Source organism: Aquila chrysaetos, chromosome 21, assembly GCF_900496995.4.
Source record: "Aquila chrysaetos chrysaetos chromosome 21, bAquChr1.4, whole genome shotgun sequence".
NCBI classification, from domain to species: domain Eukaryota; kingdom Metazoa; phylum Chordata; class Aves; order Accipitriformes; family Accipitridae; genus Aquila; species Aquila chrysaetos.
The window spans coordinates 19,915,419-19,932,084 of NC_044024.1; the positions used below are offsets into that span (position 1 = coordinate 19,915,419).

The 16,666-nt window shown below is 42.9% G+C and overlaps 1 protein-coding gene across 4 annotated transcripts in view; it reads right to left on the bottom strand.

The window, feature by feature from the left end:
• COL4A6 (collagen type IV alpha 6 chain) overlaps window positions 1-16,666 on the bottom strand; it is a 141,924-nt gene that overhangs the window by 7,280 nt on the left and 117,978 nt on the right. For 3 of the 4 annotated variants that reach the window (XM_029996536.2, XM_029996537.2, XM_029996538.2), the window contains 19 exons: window positions 14,148-14,219; window positions 13,608-13,715; window positions 12,245-12,466; window positions 11,838-11,999; window positions 10,848-10,856; window positions 9,668-9,838; window positions 8,823-8,966; window positions 8,421-8,546; window positions 7,924-8,105; window positions 7,594-7,657; window positions 6,990-7,064; window positions 6,498-6,605; window positions 5,607-5,714; window positions 5,114-5,185; window positions 3,698-3,823; window positions 3,233-3,349; window positions 1,617-1,778; window positions 553-651; window positions 128-274 (listed from right to left, as the gene is read on the bottom strand). In XM_029996536.2, the coding sequence (XP_029852396.1) occupies window positions 128-274; window positions 553-651; window positions 1,617-1,778; window positions 3,233-3,349; window positions 3,698-3,823; window positions 5,114-5,185; window positions 5,607-5,714; window positions 6,498-6,605; window positions 6,990-7,064; window positions 7,594-7,657; window positions 7,924-8,105; window positions 8,421-8,546; window positions 8,823-8,966; window positions 9,668-9,838; window positions 10,848-10,856; window positions 11,838-11,999; window positions 12,245-12,466; window positions 13,608-13,715; window positions 14,148-14,219 (2,274 nt within the window). The remainder of the gene's footprint in view (window positions 1-127; window positions 275-552; window positions 652-1,616; window positions 1,779-3,232; window positions 3,350-3,697; window positions 3,824-5,113; window positions 5,186-5,606; window positions 5,715-6,497; window positions 6,606-6,989; window positions 7,065-7,593; window positions 7,658-7,923; window positions 8,106-8,420; window positions 8,547-8,822; window positions 8,967-9,667; window positions 9,839-10,847; window positions 10,857-11,837; window positions 12,000-12,244; window positions 12,467-13,607; window positions 13,716-14,147; window positions 14,220-16,666) is intronic. The other variant, XM_029996539.2, reaches the window with a different exon arrangement.

The following is a 16,666-nucleotide window of genomic DNA, read 5'->3' on the forward strand; positions in this document are numbered from 1 at the left end:
TTTGTATGCATTTTGCTGGAATTATTTCCTTTATTAGAAAAACCTGTAAACCTTCCTAATGCATTTGAGAAAGTAGTGTTGCTCTTCCAGAAGGCCAGCATTTCACTGATCCGAGTGTACTTTTTACCTGGTTTTCCAGCTGGGCCCTGGAATCCAGGATCTCCATCAAAGCCAGGGACACCATCAATTCCTGGCAGACCAGGTAAGCCTGCAGGGGCTGTGACTTCTTCTGGCTGTGGGGTTATACCTGGAGCCCCTTGTCGGCCAGGGAGACCTGCATATGGTGCAAATGACAGTGTAAGTACCCCACAAAAATTTCACAGTTTTGATGATAATACTGACACAAAGGAGAAGTATGCTAAATTAAGACTGCCTTAGTACATTAGCACTGGGTATCTTTGTAAAAAGTGGTATGTCAAGCTCTTTCTAATCTATTTCAATCTCCAAGAAACTAAGAGTCCCCCAGATAAGCCCATTAAGGGAGCTCTGAAATTTTCCCCGGCCCAAACCATGTGCAATAAAGTACAGCTTTTCAAATCCTCCAGCACTCACCTCGATGGCCCGTTTCACCCTTCAGCCCAGGGTAACCAGGATCCCCCGGAGGCCCATCTTTACCTGGCATCCCCATAAGGCCAGGCTCACCTCTTATACCTGCAAAGATACACAGCTAAAGACCTCAGGGGCTAAGCATAGGATCCTGATTCTGACCCACAGCTGGGGCACTGAGAAACACACTGACGGCAGCAATGGCAACAGCATTTCAGCTCTGAGATGGAGGGGACCACGACCCTTAAGGAACTCTGTGCCCATTTTGATGTCCAGAAAGGCTGCAGAGCCTCAAGACAAGAATTTCCACTGCTAGATAATTACATGTTATTGAAAGTCTTCTTCCCCTTCCTTGGGTAGCCCAGGGAAAGCGTTTGGGGAGTACATATCTTTTCTATTTGGAATCCATCTCTATGCACAGCACAGAGGGATGGGGATCTGTCAGCCTACAAAGACAACATACATTTCTTCACCTGGCAATGGTTCTCCACCCTTTCCTGGCTTTTGAGCTGTGTGGTTTCTTTGAGACCTTGCTACTAGAGTTCCTGTTGGCAGCTGCCCTCTACTCTCCTTTAGCAGAGACCAAAGAGAGAGCGGCCTGCTCCCTGCCTTAGCCCAGAACAAGATCTCTTAACTCCTACAATCCTTTTAGCCTCTTATGGAGACCTAAATCCACCATGCTATGCCTCTGAGCATACATGATAGGTGGCATGAAACAGCATCTCCGGTCTTTGCCTAGACAGCAAATGCAAGTGAGTAACTGTAGTTGACAAGCACAGCACCATTGCATGTGGACATCATCTACTCAGAAAAAAAACAAAGAGAAGGGAAAAAAAAAACAGTAGGGACACACTGAAGAGCACCTTGAGCTGGCCTCACTTTGCTGCTTTTGGAGTCAGTAGGTAAAACCTCCATGGGCCAAAAAGGAAGACTTGGACAACAAACTCAGCTGTGCCTACACCTGAATAAGGATTCGTTTCAAAGCAGTCACACTAACCACACGATAGCCACTCATACTACCAAGGTGACAGCTGCCAAGCCACACCCGGACCCTTTCAGGACAAGATTACCTTTGAATCCAGACGCTCCAGGGAGTCCAATTGGACCAGTGGGTCCCACATCACCCTTAATGCCTCGCAAGCCAAGAACACCAGGGAAACCTGGATTGCCTGTGTCACCTTGGTCAGAAGCTGGGCCAGGGGGCCCTTGTGATCCTGGAGGACCTGGGAGACCTAGAGACAACAGGGGTAATTAGTGCAATCTGCTTCTCAGGCAAAGTAAATGCTGGGGCTATTCCCAGTGCGTCTTTCTAGAGGACAGTCATTGTTTGGGTGTTTGTATTTCCAGGGATGTCCTCCTCCCAAAGAGAAAGAACCAGACTCTACCTGCTTATATCCACTTGGGTCTCTGTCCTGGTTTCAGCTGGGATAGAGTTAATTTTCTTTCTAGTAGCTGCTATAGTGCTGTGCTTTGGGTTCAGTATGAGAAGAATGTTGATAACACACTGATGTTTTCAGTGGTTGCTAGTAGTGTTTAGACTAAGTCAAGGATTTTTCAGCTTCTCCTGCCCAGCCAGCAAGAAAGCTGGAGGGGCACAAGAAGTTGGGAGGGGACACAGCCAGGACAGCTGACCCAAACTGGCCAAAGGGGTATTCCATACCATGTGATGCCATGCCTAGTATATGAACTGGGGGAGTTGGCCTGCGGGGGCCAGTTCACTGCTCAGGAACTAACTGGGCATCAGCTGGCAAGTGGTGAGCAATTGCATCGTGCATCACTTGTTTTGTATATTCCAATCCTTTTATTATTATTGTCAGTGTATTATTGTTGTTATTATTATCATTATTAGTTTCTTCCTTTCTGATCTATTAAACTGTTCTTATCTCAGCCCACGAGTTTTACCTTTTTTTTCCAATTCTCTCCCCCATCCCATTGGGGGCGGGGGGGCAGAAGTGAGTGAGCAGCTGTGGGGTGCTTAGTTGCTGGCTGGGGTTAAACCATGACAGTCTCATAAATTTTTAAATCCTTTTAACCACAGTAATTTAGCTTCAGATTCTGGGCCTGAGCATAGCCCTTGTCCCACCTGGTAGCTAGCCTGGTGACTCAGACATTCCTTAGGAGAACGAGAGCAATAGCTTCAAATCCTTGGCCAGGGAAAGGCCTAGAGTCTCAGCCTCTCTGGCAAGGTGGTGAGGTACTGAATGGGTACCAATGCCGTCATGACAAACCTTTCAAACTATGCTTGCTGTGAACCCTATGGCAAGTGCCTCTAAGTAGCAATGAAGCTTTGCTGCCTCCCAGCTCACACAGGATACTTCTAAACTTTACACAGAGCCTATGATTACAGCTGTGGAAACCACAGTCCAAAATGGAGCTGGTGTCCAAATTTAGACATACTACACTGGACTTAAGTACCTACCTTAGTGCCGGAGTCTGTCTTCAGTACCACAATAGGTGAAATGAGTATGGACTAGAGAGCTTTAATAACAGGCTAAATCAAATAAGGATTCAATAGCAGGAATTGAAAACAGATGTCCTCGTTCTCGATCCCTGTTCTAAACCCCAGGTTATTAGAGTGACACTACTCATCTAAGACATTTCCTCTCAGAGCACTTCAAAGGAAGCACGTAAAGAAACAGAAATCCCCTCAGCTAGTCCACTCTCCTGAAGAGGCCTCTCTTCATACCTGAAATCCCATCAGTTCCTGGATGGCCAGCATCCCCAGGTCTCCCACGTATATCAGAAGGAAGAGAAGCTCCAGGTGTTCCTGGCAAGCCAGGCAGTCCCACAGGACCAGGGGGACCTAGAATAAGAAATACAAAGTGAGAGAGTGTACCCAAAGCTCTGCAGTGATCTTCACAGACATGGACAGTAGTGGCTGAGTAGTGTTTATATTGAGGAGAACAAAAAGACATGTCACTACACGAGGGGAAAAATTACATATTCTGCTGTTCAGGAGAGGTATAGACACTGTAAGAACAGTGTAACCAACTGTTTCTCAAATATATAGGAACACCACAGATTTAACGTTTACCTGTCAAACTACTAACCACCTTTGTGGCTTGAGGAGTTCTCTTTGGTAATTCTGCTGACCATGCAACCCATTAACCTGAGCTGCAATACATCCTACTGGGCTTCCATCAATATTTACCCATGTCTCCTGATAAGCCTTTTGGTCCAGGGAATCCTAGAGCTCCTCTACCCAAGCCTGGAGAACCTTCTTCACCCTTCGGACCTGGGAGACCTGCAGGGCCTTTCAGTCCAGCTTCACTCAGACCTAATTAAACACAGTTAACAAAGATAAGAGAGCCTATTCAAATTGTCTAATAGCAGTTAAATTATTACACAAACTGAGTTGTAATAAAAAATTAGCCATTTATTACTCTCTCTGCTGTTTTCAGTAGAGAAACAGAAAAAGATTTGGTGCCTCGTGCTACTCTGGTTGTGCTGAGTGAATTTAAACAATCTGCAGGATGCTGAGAGAGAAGCATATGACTTCTGGTCTTCCCACAAGCTCTTGTACAAGGATGTGAACATAGCACTTCTGTGACAGTGTGGGTTTGCCTGCCAGCCCGTATGCTGTGTCTCTCAAGAGGACGCAACATGGACTCAAGCTCCTCGTCTTCAAATAATCTAGTGGGCTTCATGCTCCAACATGGAGAGATCAGTTTGCACAGACTACTGCAGAAGACACACTGAGGCACAAGTGGTGCAGGGCAGAGGCTCCCGGGAAGAGCTGCAGGGAGATGTTCAGCATGTCACTCTGGTAAGAGTAAATACTAAGCAGCTCTCTCAGACAGGAAAATTGTGGAGGATCTATATCCTGTAAACCATTACCTTCCAACAGAGAATGTTTTAAACAAAGAAAACACAGGTAGCACTCGAGTTGTACACATCAAGACTGTTTGTCCTTTTCCATGCATAAAATGTCTGCCACAAATTTTAAGTGCTGCTTTACAAGATGACTGTAACTAAACAAGTCTCTTTGGTAAGGTCTTTCTCCATCTCTTTACATTTAGTAAAACACTTTTTGCAAAACAGAACCACATTCTATTTCATATGGCTAAAAATACGAAAAAATCCAGCAGAAGCTTCCCAAAAGCAGAATCCAGAATCTAATCAAAGAAACCAGCTTCTGATTTTACTGATGCCTTTCTTGAGCTCCATATAACGGAGTGCTATGGAAAGCAGTAAGGAAACATGCCATTGCTAAGCCCAGCTCAAAGCAAACATTTGGTGCCACCCTGCTAAAATCAAGCATCCATTAGAAACGGAAGAGTTTTATGATTTCATTCCATCAACTTTTCAGCAGTGATATAGACCTTCAGGAACTCAAGGAGAACCATCAACAGAAAAGCCTCTTCACTCAAAAAGCTGCATCCTATTCTTACTGGCATTAAAGAAGAATTTGTTCATGCACATTCAGTATCCTGAGGTTTCTTCTTCAGGATATAATTAAATCCAGAACTGGGTGAAATAGGGGAATTTTGTGGAGAACACTGCTCTCATGATGGACCAGTGTATGCATTTCCCCAGCTATGACATTTCTACTACACATTTCCTTTACCTGGTGTTCCAGGAGACCCTTTTGTGCCTGGCAAGCCATTCAGACCATTTAAACCTGGGAATCCATGAAACCCTGAAGAGACATTGGGAACACATAAGTGAGCAAATCAGCAAATGACCTAGTTAGGTGGAAATGCATAAGATGTTTCATGGAAACTACAACATGTATGAGAAACCTGACACACAGGGGAACACAGTATGTGTTCCTTCACACAGGCCCCCTTCATGGAAACTCTTCCCACTGCTCTCACTGGTTTTACCCTCAGTGAACACCCATCAGTGATCCAAATCAAGTGAGAGCCTCTCCCTTTCCAACCACTCCTCTGCTTATTTCTAGCAGCTGGTGCCTGCACTAACATTGCCAAGAAATGAGCTGATTTCCCACGCACAGCTGGCCCACACATAACAGTGCTGCCTGCCTGCTGTGATATACTTGGCTGAAACACTGGTTTTCTGGCCCAGTTTCTCCCACCATGTGCAGGCTCCAGATATACCTTTAGGTCCTGCTGTTCCACGAGCTCCAGGGAATCCAACAGGTCCTGGCTGCCCTGGAGGTCCTGATGGCCCAGGGATTCCTCTCAGCCCAGCATTTCCAGGGATTCCTAAAAACAAGCAGAAAAATGCTCCTGTACTACACATCCAGGATGGAACAGCTCACAGCTCCATCTTACAGCTTCTGTTCCCACACTTAACTCGTAAGATGGGTGAATAAACTACTATTTAGATAAAGCAAAACCAGATCCAAATCTCTCCTCACTACCACTACTAGCACAGCATTTATTAAGCTATTTATTTGATAGCTCTCTTCTTTTTTTTAAACCATAGCAGTGATATTCTTCATCATCCACCAAGTGACACCCTGGAACAGTTCACATACTGAATAACTAATTAAATTGTTTTTCAAATAAAATATTCCAATAACGACTTTCACTGTTCTCCCATCTTTAATCTTGATAACAATTTGAGAATCTACCTGGTAGTACACCACTACCCAAAGACACTTGTAGCCATCATTCTGGGTAGGTTTGGCTCTAGAGAGGGAACAGACAGAAGTGTTGCAGTGGAAGATTTTAGAGCAGCCTTGCCCATAAGCAGCTGCAAAGAAGCTGCTACTGCTTGTATCTGACTGAGGTCTTCCCTATTTGTTAAAAGAATTCCTTTAGGTTTCTATTGTACAGGATTCACCACACAGTTAACCCACAGGATTGGTCACGACAGGACAAGGTGACACCTTACACTAGTATCAAAGAAAATTTCCATCTTCTTGTCAACCTTCTTGTTTAAACCTCAGCTGAGACAGGCCAACCAGGGCTAAGGAAACAACAAGGTGAGGTTGTTCCACAGTTACAGCATGAACTGCAGAACTTAGATGGTTAGTCCAGTACCTGCTGGTCCTTCTTGGCCAAGATCTCCCGGGCTGCCTTTGAGTCCATTCACCCCAGTGTTTCCTGGGTAGCCTGGTTCACCCTTGAGTCCTTCTCTCCCTCTCTCTCCTAAAAGGATAAAACCAGACAGCATGCTAGAGCACAAGTAAAACTGGAGAAAGGCAGGAAGAGAATGAGAAACACATTATGTTGAGGCTGCAGCACTTGTGTCTGCTTAGCCATGGTCTGGGCCCTGGACGCCAAATACCAGTGCAAGTTCACAAGTTCCTCCTCAAGAAGGGAAGTGGGACCCAGCATTAGAATTGGGCTGTTCTCAGACATGTTCATTATCATCCAGATTTGTGCCCCATCTGGATTCCAGACTCCTCAGATCTCACTTCCAGGAGAGGACTGAAGTATTTAAATGTATAGATTACAAAAATACCCAAATTGGGCAATGCTATCCTGTTTAATCTCTAAAATTTTGCATTCTTGAAGTGAGGGCTACTTTACCTGGGAACCCTGGGTCCCCTCGCTCTCCTTTTGTTCCAGCAATGCCAGGAATGCCAACAGACTCTCCCTGCTCACCTGGAAAAGAAAGACAAGGTGGGGACGCCATTCCCTAATTGACTGTGGGGAGCAGTTTTCAGGGCTGCTTAATAGCCTTGTTTATGAAAATAAACCTTGCCTATACTTCAAATCCATGGAGCAAACAAAAACAATAGTAAGTGACGTACCTGAGTTTGAAAATGCTCATAAACAGCAACGGATGCAAATTCACTCATGCGAATGCATAATACAAACATTTATGGGTAATTCCACAGCATCCTGCCCTTTACAGTTTTGACACAAGGAGACGAGAGAAAAGGGTGCCTCTCGTACTGTCCAACATGCTTCACACAGTGCTGTGGCCAAACTTTCAAAGGACCATAAAGTATTTAGGCATTCGGCTTGGGACTGGTCTCATCTGAAGGAAGCCCCTTACAAGGGGACATGTACTTCAAAGCCAGTCACTGGAGAGCAATGGACACTTCTAGAACACTACTCATTCATTTTAGTCATGAATATTAGGACTGTGTGTGCTGAAAGACTATGTACACTATGAAAGATTCCTTACCCTTTGGACCAGGGAGGCCAATAGGTCCTGGGAATCCAAGTGTTCCTGTGATACCATCTGAACCCTGAAAAAAACCCACCAAAATTAGCCTTTGCTTTTTATTCTTGCTGTTCCAAGTTTGGGTCATGTGGGATAACAGACCACAAAGATGTAGGAAGAAATAGTATCCGAAGTATCATTCAACAGTATGAGCCAAACAAAAACAATCTGGAAGTTTTGTAAGGAAAAATCCTACCAGTTTCTGCTGCTTTGCTACAGAAGTACGAATTAGAACACAGGATTTTCCTAAGAGCACTTAGAGAAGATGAAGATACTTAAGAAGATATTTACCCTCTCTCCTGGCATTCCTGGAAATCCTATGATACCATGTGTACCCTTCTGTCCTGGCAGCCCAGGCTGTCCAGGTGGACCAGAGAAGCCTGGGTCACCATGAAGACCTCTCTCTTTGCTTGCTGACCCAATTGGACCAGGGAGACCAGGCTGCCCACGGCTTCCTGGGATTCCTTTATCACCTGGGTTATACAATAAAGTATAATTTAATTTCATAATACAGACATTCAGCTCATTTGGGCCAATTGACCTGTTACCCAAAGCTCCCCTTAAAGAGAAAGAAGGGATGGCATTAGCTCTGCTGAACAGAGCTTCAAAGGAAAATCGTTTTCTAAAAATTCAGAACTGCCATATGCAACTTTTGCTAGAATGTGAATGGCAGAAGAGAAAATAGTAATACTGCGGGCGCTGTCAAAAGGATAGACCATACTCCACTGAGAATAAGCACAGTTACTGAACAACTGATACTGGCAACTAACTACAATGTTGTGAAATACCTCTAGGTCCAGGGAATCCTCCAAGTCCAGCTAATCCAGGATCTCCTTTGTCTCCTTTGAATTGCAATGCCTGTTCTGGAAGCCCAAGAACAGGAAGACCAGGTGGACCTACATCACCTCTGTCACCTGAAGAAATAAGAAGTCAGAAAATCTTCTTGCAAAATAATCTAACAGAAAAAGGGTATAACACTAGAAGCTGGCAGACAAAAACAGAACTTCTATGTGTCCTGATGCAAATTCATCAGTAAGTGCTCAGCACCTTCGGCAACCAGGCCAAAGTATTTTACAAGGAAGAAAAGAACACAGTATTTAGAAGAAAACATTAAATATGAAGACATCTCAGAAGGGCCTCCTAAGTCCCTCTGCTGCACAGTCAGCAAAAGCCTTTCAGATGTTTCTCACCTTTTTGACCTTGGAGTCCCACAGCTCCAGGGTTCCCTTTTCCTCCAGCTGTGCCAGGAGTTCCTTTAAACCCATTCACCCCAGGGACACCAGGCAGGCCTGGCATGCCAGGGAAACCAAGCAGGCCAGAAGACCCTTTCTCGCCTGTATAGAAAAGTTGAGAAATAGAAAGGGAAAATTAGTCTCTTCTGGTACACTGCATTCCCACCTAGCTGGCAGGTAGAGGCAGCATGGGTCTGGCCAATCACCCAAATCTGGGTAGTAAAACTTCATGGCACGAGCACAGCATCGCCACTTCTCTCATGAGTCTTCACTCATGATACTTTAAACCAGCACTTTTCAGATCACCTTCAAGAGCCTGGTCCTGCTTCCACTGGAGAGCAAAGCCCCATCAATTTCCAAGAGACCAACATGCAGTTACATAGCTCTATTGCTCTCCGCCTAAAATAACCCAGATTTCTCCAAGTAACCAACTATTGTACTGGTGTTTAATGACCATACAGATTGTAAATTTTTACTACCTATTTGGTTTGTGCTTCATTCTCTCCCTTCCACAAATTTCATTCGCTGTTCCTCATTGCTTCAATTTTCCTGTCTTTCTAACTTGATTTACATGATCCTTTGTCCATAAGGGCCCAAGTCCTTTAAGGTGGATCTCCTTATAACCAAGATTTGATAATTAAATCCATCATTCGTAATTCATAACTCAGCAGCAAAACCAATGCATTCCAACACTAGTTGGGCATTCATTCTCTTCTGACAAGTTGGGCCTAAAACCAGTATCAATAAGGTTATTTTTTTGTGGGCACAGTAATCTCAGGCTATTCCCCTAGCGGAACACATACCTTTTGGCCCAGAAAAACCCGGATGTCCATCTTGACCAAAAGGCCCAGGTGGCCCTAAGAATCCTCTTTCCCCAGGAGATCCTGGAGCACCATCAAGACCTGGGAAGCCTTTCATACCAGCAGGGCCTTGTGGACCTACGTCCCCAGCCAAGCCTTTGACTCCAGGAAGTCCTGAACCAATACAAGAAAGAACTCAATAGATTATGTCATACCAACACTAGGACAATTTGCGGAGAGCTTCCCAAACTCTTTAAACACAGCATTGTTTTTAATATGACAAATGGACCTTATGGCACATGCAGCCTACTAGAAGGCATAAAGCTTAGAGTTGCAAAAGCATTAGTCATCTAATAATAAAATACCTATGAAGAGGGTTACTGCCTACATCACTACACAACTGGCAAGAGTGAAACCCCTTATGATGTGTCCATTTTTGTCTCCTTCGCCAGACACTAAACTGTAGCGCACCAGTCTTACCTTTATCATCAAGGCAGCCAAACCAGAATGGCGAGCATCATTACTGTCAGCTTCTGCTACCTATGCCGTCCTCTGGGTGAACCAGAGATCAACTGGAGAGGCTTGTTTTTACAAGTTTCTTTTCCACCTTGGTAGTTAAAGTGTTACTTCTCAAGAGCAGATTGCTCACTAAGGGAACAAGCTTCTGATTGTGCTGTCACAAAACCAACATCATATGCACTATTTTGCCTCTAAGTGTTTCAGACTGTTTCTAGCTGAAGCTTTGTAATGGTTTACAATTATAAATAAAGGCTCAAACCATTGAAAACAGAATGCTCAGATCCAAAGGGAGGAAAAGAAGGAAAAATCAGGTGGCTTCTGAAAAATGGCATTTGCAGCAGTAGCACCCAATATACGAGCTTTGTTATACTCAGGGCTAAAACATTTTAGGCTACAACCCAGTACTTTTTAAAGCAGAAGATGAAATGGCTGCTCTATTTAAGACGACAAAGAAAACACACACACTTAAAATCTGTACATGTTAAGGATTTCCTTATAGGTTTCAGGCTTTGTTACTGTCTGAGCATTCTCACTACAATGGTTCTTTGCCTTCTGGTTTGATTAGCAATAATAAGGGGTATCACCTATAGTCAATGCAATTCTTGTAGCATTAAAAGCTAGGTTGTTAGTCCATGAGCTTTTATGCTACACTGCATTTTCTCACCTTGACAGCCTATGTGAAGAACCCATAACCAAACAGTGTGACATCAGAAATGGAGAGTTGATGATAAATGGAATAGAAACATGGTGAAGGAAAAAACAGACAAAATATATAAACAGAAAGAACAAGGGTACAAAAGAACTTAATGATTCAGAGAGACTACAGCTGCAAAAAACTTAATCATTTGGAGCTTATCATCCTAGCAGTGGGAGGTTTTTAAAAACAGTTGAAGGAAAGTCATATATGGCATACAGTCCAAAAAATGTAAAACAATAGAGAAGCAGAAGCAATGTTAATGTCAAAATAAAAAAAACCTTTAAAACTCTATGATTTTCATCTCAAATGATGTTACTGCTTTCATTCATTTGTTGTCACTGTGCTCCAGCACTGTCTTTCTGGATGTCAGAACAGACGAATTATGTCATAGACCATTATCTACTAATTCCTAGGTCCCTCTTCGCTGGGTTCTCAAGTCTTGCATATACTGTTATCATGGAACACTTTAGTCCGTGCAGATTGAGAGATACTGCTGTACTCAAGTGGTGGGTTTTTTTCCCCTTAAACTGAAGGGAAATAAATTTCTCTTCTGCCCCAGTGAAGAGAAAGAGAAGACTTAAGTGCTTGTTCTGAGAAAGCCAACAATTTTTCAATCTTAGCAAAGTCACATTTCAAGCAACCTTATACATTAGAAATTAATTGTCATGAAAATGGGAAATGAAGATTAGTTAATGATATAGCCAGCATGTAAGAGCAGAGATGTTAAAAATATCAAGACATTTAAGATGCTTTCTCCTATACTTCTTACAGTCTTGGGCAACATTTCTAGGCAGGAGTTATCCAGTAGTCAGAGGCAAAAGGCTCAAATTCTGCACACTGTTACCCCCAACCAGAGGTAGGAGCTCACTCTTAGCAAATGCCAGATCTCTCCCACACTTCCTCAACATTGCAGCATTCAGCTTAGTGACTTGTCTTCATTTGAAGACCATTACATACCTGGTGCTCCTGCAAGGCCAGCTGACCCCAAGGGTCCTGGTTTTCCCTTAATGCCAAAAGGACCTCCAGGACCAGGAGGTCCCCGCAATCCAGGGACACCCGAATATCCTGGATTACCCTGTTCACCTTTAATACCTAGGAGGCCTGGTCTTCCATCTAACCCTGGGAACAGAGAGGTGGGAGGTTATAGAACAAATAAAACAAAAATCACACTTCTAACTAAAAAGTGAGTTTTAATAAAAGCCTTTGAGTTGCATTAGATTCTGAGAGAAAACCAGCAAATTGCTGCCACCTGTGAGCAGCTTAGAGGATTGCTAACACAGTACCTTAAAGAGATTGGAAAGAGGAAAGATTTTTGAATGAGAAACAGTCTGATATTCCCAGATACAAGCAGTATCAGTGCTTACCTTTTGGTCCTGGAAATCCAAGATCACCTGTAAGCCCTTTATCACCTGGGAGTCCAGGTCGGCCACGCTCTCCCAGGGCTCCACTCTCAGCACCAAATACATCTCCAGGAGTTCCTTTTGTTCCAGCTAAGCCTGAAGCACCCATTTTCCCAGGCAAACCATCTGTTCCATCCAGTCCTGGAAGTCCTTGTGACCCTTGCTCTCCTCGAGGCCCAGGGAAGCCTTAAAGAGAAAAACAGTAAATGTCACTCAGCAGAAGTACAGAATACCTGGTTCCAATAGCATCTCTAACAAAATCAACATTTAAAAAATTTCCATGCAAGATAAAGTTGTTTGGAAAGTTGCAGAATGTTTCAGTACTGAATAAGAAACAACAGTTCATGACAGAAAGTGATGAAACTGTTTAAAACAGTTAAAATAGCCTTTCATATTATTCTTTTTTTTAAAAAAGAAAAGAATACTTTAGGAGTATCTGGGAGCTGCAGCTAGCTGCAGCTTTATAAGCTTGGTTTCACTAGATGGCAGATTAGGCAAAAAGGACAAAAAAAGGAGGAAGATGGCCATTTCAGGCTACAGACAGGCAGTATCTCACTACCACCATCAACCACAAAAGCTCCAAAGATCTTATATTCATCACACCTTTCTTACTCTGTCCTCTGCGTCAGACAACTTCTGGGACTGTGGGGCAGAAGACACTGGCAGCCTCAGTACAAGGACGACTGGAAGTACTCTCCCTGTACCAAGCAGACACTAAACTGCACTGCTGTGTGGATGTGTCACACTGCTCAGGGGTTATGTCCTGAAATCAGTGACCCCATAAAGATAATATCCACCCTTAATGTAGTGAAAGGATTAGAGATTTCTTCAGCCACATCCAGAGAAACCCAATGGATACGCAGCAACATAGCTTTAGGAATCATCCCTCAATACCTCTGCTTCTTGCTCTTTATTTACACAACCATCAGAAATTCCCACAGCTAAAATGAGTCCAAACACTGTGTACAGCGTGCCTTTACAGCTTAAAACAAGCTTTACACTAAACTTGTAGTTAACCTAAACTGTTACAACGCACATGACAATGGTCTCCGGAGAAACAAATTGTGTCGGTTGTCCTCTTTTCTTCCAGCAGCAATATAATGTTATAGGCAGGTAACAAGTATCTTCAACATTTCTTTTGTTTTCCTCCAAGCTGCAATCATTTGCTTGCAGAGATTGCATTTGGAAGGAGCACAATGGAGCTCTCAGTGGAGCATTATGAAGGTACCAGGCAGAAAAGTGTCCTAAGAGGTTGGGCAACTCTTTTGATAAAATATTGTACACATTAATCAGACAATAAAAAGAACTCCAGTAAATTCCCTCTTACCAGATTCCCCTTGCAAGCCTATTATTCCTGGAGACCCTGGCTGTCCTTTTGACCCATGTAATCCAGGTTGGCCTGGAAAGCCAGGAAAGCCTTTGCTGCCTTTAGAACCTAAGGGTAAAAATATATTAATAAATAATATTACTGAATGAATAGTAGAAGACAAAAACACGGCATGAAAAAGCAGGATCAGATCTTTTCTTCAAAGCTAGTGCTAAAAATACTCAATACACAATTTAAGCTAAATAAAGTCTCAAAGCTATGGCTCTTTCATCAGCTACATAAACACAGAAGGAGAGGGTTTGTGTTCAGAGACTACTTGAAAGGGAAAAAATGGTGCAGTCATTATGATCTTCCATGGGATTTAAGCCTAGTCTCTTTGGGGGAAAAAAAAAAAAAAAAAAAAAAAGAGCATTGTTCTGCCAGTTAACTCTCTGGAATAACTATCACTCGGAGGAGATTAATTAGCAGGTATTATCTTCCTTGAGGAATAAGTGCTTCTTAGTAGTCAGCCAGTGCATTACAATCAGCTCATCTCCCTACCTGGCAATCCTGGAAAGCCGGGGGTCCCTGGGGGCCCATATGCTCCAGGAACTATGCAGGGCAAGGTGATACCTAAAACACAGAAATACTGAGGTTGCACACAGCCCCTTTCAGAGAGACAGTCAGAAGAGGAACATTTAGTATCCAGATGTTTTTTACAGGACATATCATCAGCGGCTGTGAGTGAACTTATGCACATCAAACACTGCTGTCATCTCAAATACGTGATGTTACAGAAAAGAAAAGGCATTTGGAACCTGGCAATTGTCTAGTCACATCCCTACTACTGACTTACTGCATGACCAGTAAAAGGTAGCAACTACTGCTGTGGAATACTTGTAGCATGATATCCATTGCTTCCACTTGGCAACTGGTTCTCCCTATGGTAGGGGCTACGCAATAGGCATTGAAAAGGCAGTCTGTGCCTCAGAGAGCTTAAGGTCCAGGCTGAGAGCTTTCAAAGTCAGTGGGAGCTGACAGGTGTACCTAACTTTTAAAAACTGAGGATGTTTCTAAGCTGCATATAAACAGTATAGTGTGAAATACTAGAATAAATGTGCACATGCAAGGTAAAATACTTATACCTAGGGAATATTGACAGGTGTTTAAATAAACCTGTCACCCAAGAGTTTAGGCCAGAGAAATGCATGCATGGAGGGTAGAACAGCAAGGATTTTGCATTTCAGCCTTATTCTCCAACTGCTTCTTCTACAGTCTGTCAGAGTAAGAAATAACCACATGGCTTAGGAGTTTATCAGCAGCAAACAAGACTCGGCAATTGCAAAGCTCTTTGACTACCTTCCACGTCTCAAAAAAAGGCTCTGTTTGTACTAGCAATCCCTCTTCAGAGGAATGAAATTTATGTGGCATTTTCAGAGTTGCTAGCACATCAGTTTTACCTGAAAGATCTCAAACACTTCCAACATTCCTCCTTGTAGGTCACTGACAATTTGAAGTCACATTCACAGTCACAGAAATTACTATCACAAAAACTAATTCAAGAATTTCCAACTCCAGAAATGCTTCCAGTTATTTTAAGAGGAGTCTGTGCTAGAACTCTAGAATTAGCTCCTATGCTGTAACAGCTGGCTTAGCCTTAAACTATCATAGATACACTTTCTAAAAATGAAAATCTAAAGGGCTTTAAAAGCTATTTAGTCAGAGAGATTACATACAAAAGATGACTACTAAAGCAAATTTGGGGAAGAGAGGTGGTTTTTTTCACTACTCTGAACACTTTTATATGCATAGAGAAACAGTTGCCTAACTGCACTGTTGCCCAATATTTGCTAATTCAAATCTGGCATCAACTAGAAGGCCAATTAAGGATGAGATAATCAGGTATCACACACACATTGTTTCTCATTTCCCTACAACTCTCTTTGCAGGATGATTCTATTCAAGCTCCATGCCCAGACTGACAAGCCAAATTTATTCATCAGCCATTCAAGAGCACTCCAAATTGTGACTGCTTTCAGTTCTGAGGAGGTGATCTGATCTAAATCAGGCAACACTGGAAGTATTTCTTCCAGCAGAGCAATAGGAGCTAAACACTCTTTTTTGGGAAAGATTAACATTTTCAGATGACTAACAGATTTTATTAACAAAAGACCCCTAGTCAAACTATTTCCTGGATAAATCAAATCAAATCAGTGGACTTCTGTATGGATAATAAATATGGCTTTTGTTTCCGACACTGACAGTGGGAATAGGGGTCTCAAAATGACATAGGCCAGGACAAAAACTCATAAAGTAACCCAATACATCTTTTCTGGTGCAAAGGCTGTAAAGATCCCTGTGATTTTTTTGATTGAAACAGTGCTAAGAACTGGTTCAATGACATACTTCTTGGGTTCTTCTCAATAGATTCCAACTCAGTTCACAAAAGGCTGCATGAAAATCTTCTGACTTCGATGCCTACATCCAACCAGAGATAGAAAGTTGAGCTTTCAGTTTAGGGCCCAGCCCCAAACCCAGTCAGGGTAGGCAGATTTGAGCATCCCTCTCTCATAGTGCCAAATGACAGAAAGTGATTCCGGTTTGACCTACCACTTCTACCCCTTTTCATTCCATCCTCAACCATAATTTTCATGATTTCATTATTCTGACTTGTGTGACTGATTTCATTATTCAGACTTGTGAGAAGAAAGAATAATCCTATCTCAAATTCTAGCTAGTCAGGGGCTGCTGACAGGTATCAGCTCTAGTATAAAGAAACAAGCAAGGCTTATGTGGAAAGTGGGATGTAGCAGGGAACAAGAGGGAACACAACCCCCAGGGTGTCTCATCTGCCCACATACTGAGATGCTATGCAAATTCTGAAGGAAACATCAGAACATTTTCTACTTTGATGTGAGAGAAGCAAAGGTCAGTTCTCAATTCATTACTTTTATCTTGATGCAAGGCATTCACTGATAGCAAAATTCATTTAAAAATGACTATATTCATGACAACGTATCTACACAGAGTTGCAATAACACTTCCATTCTTACACAAAGCCAAAGCATGCTCTATTTGTA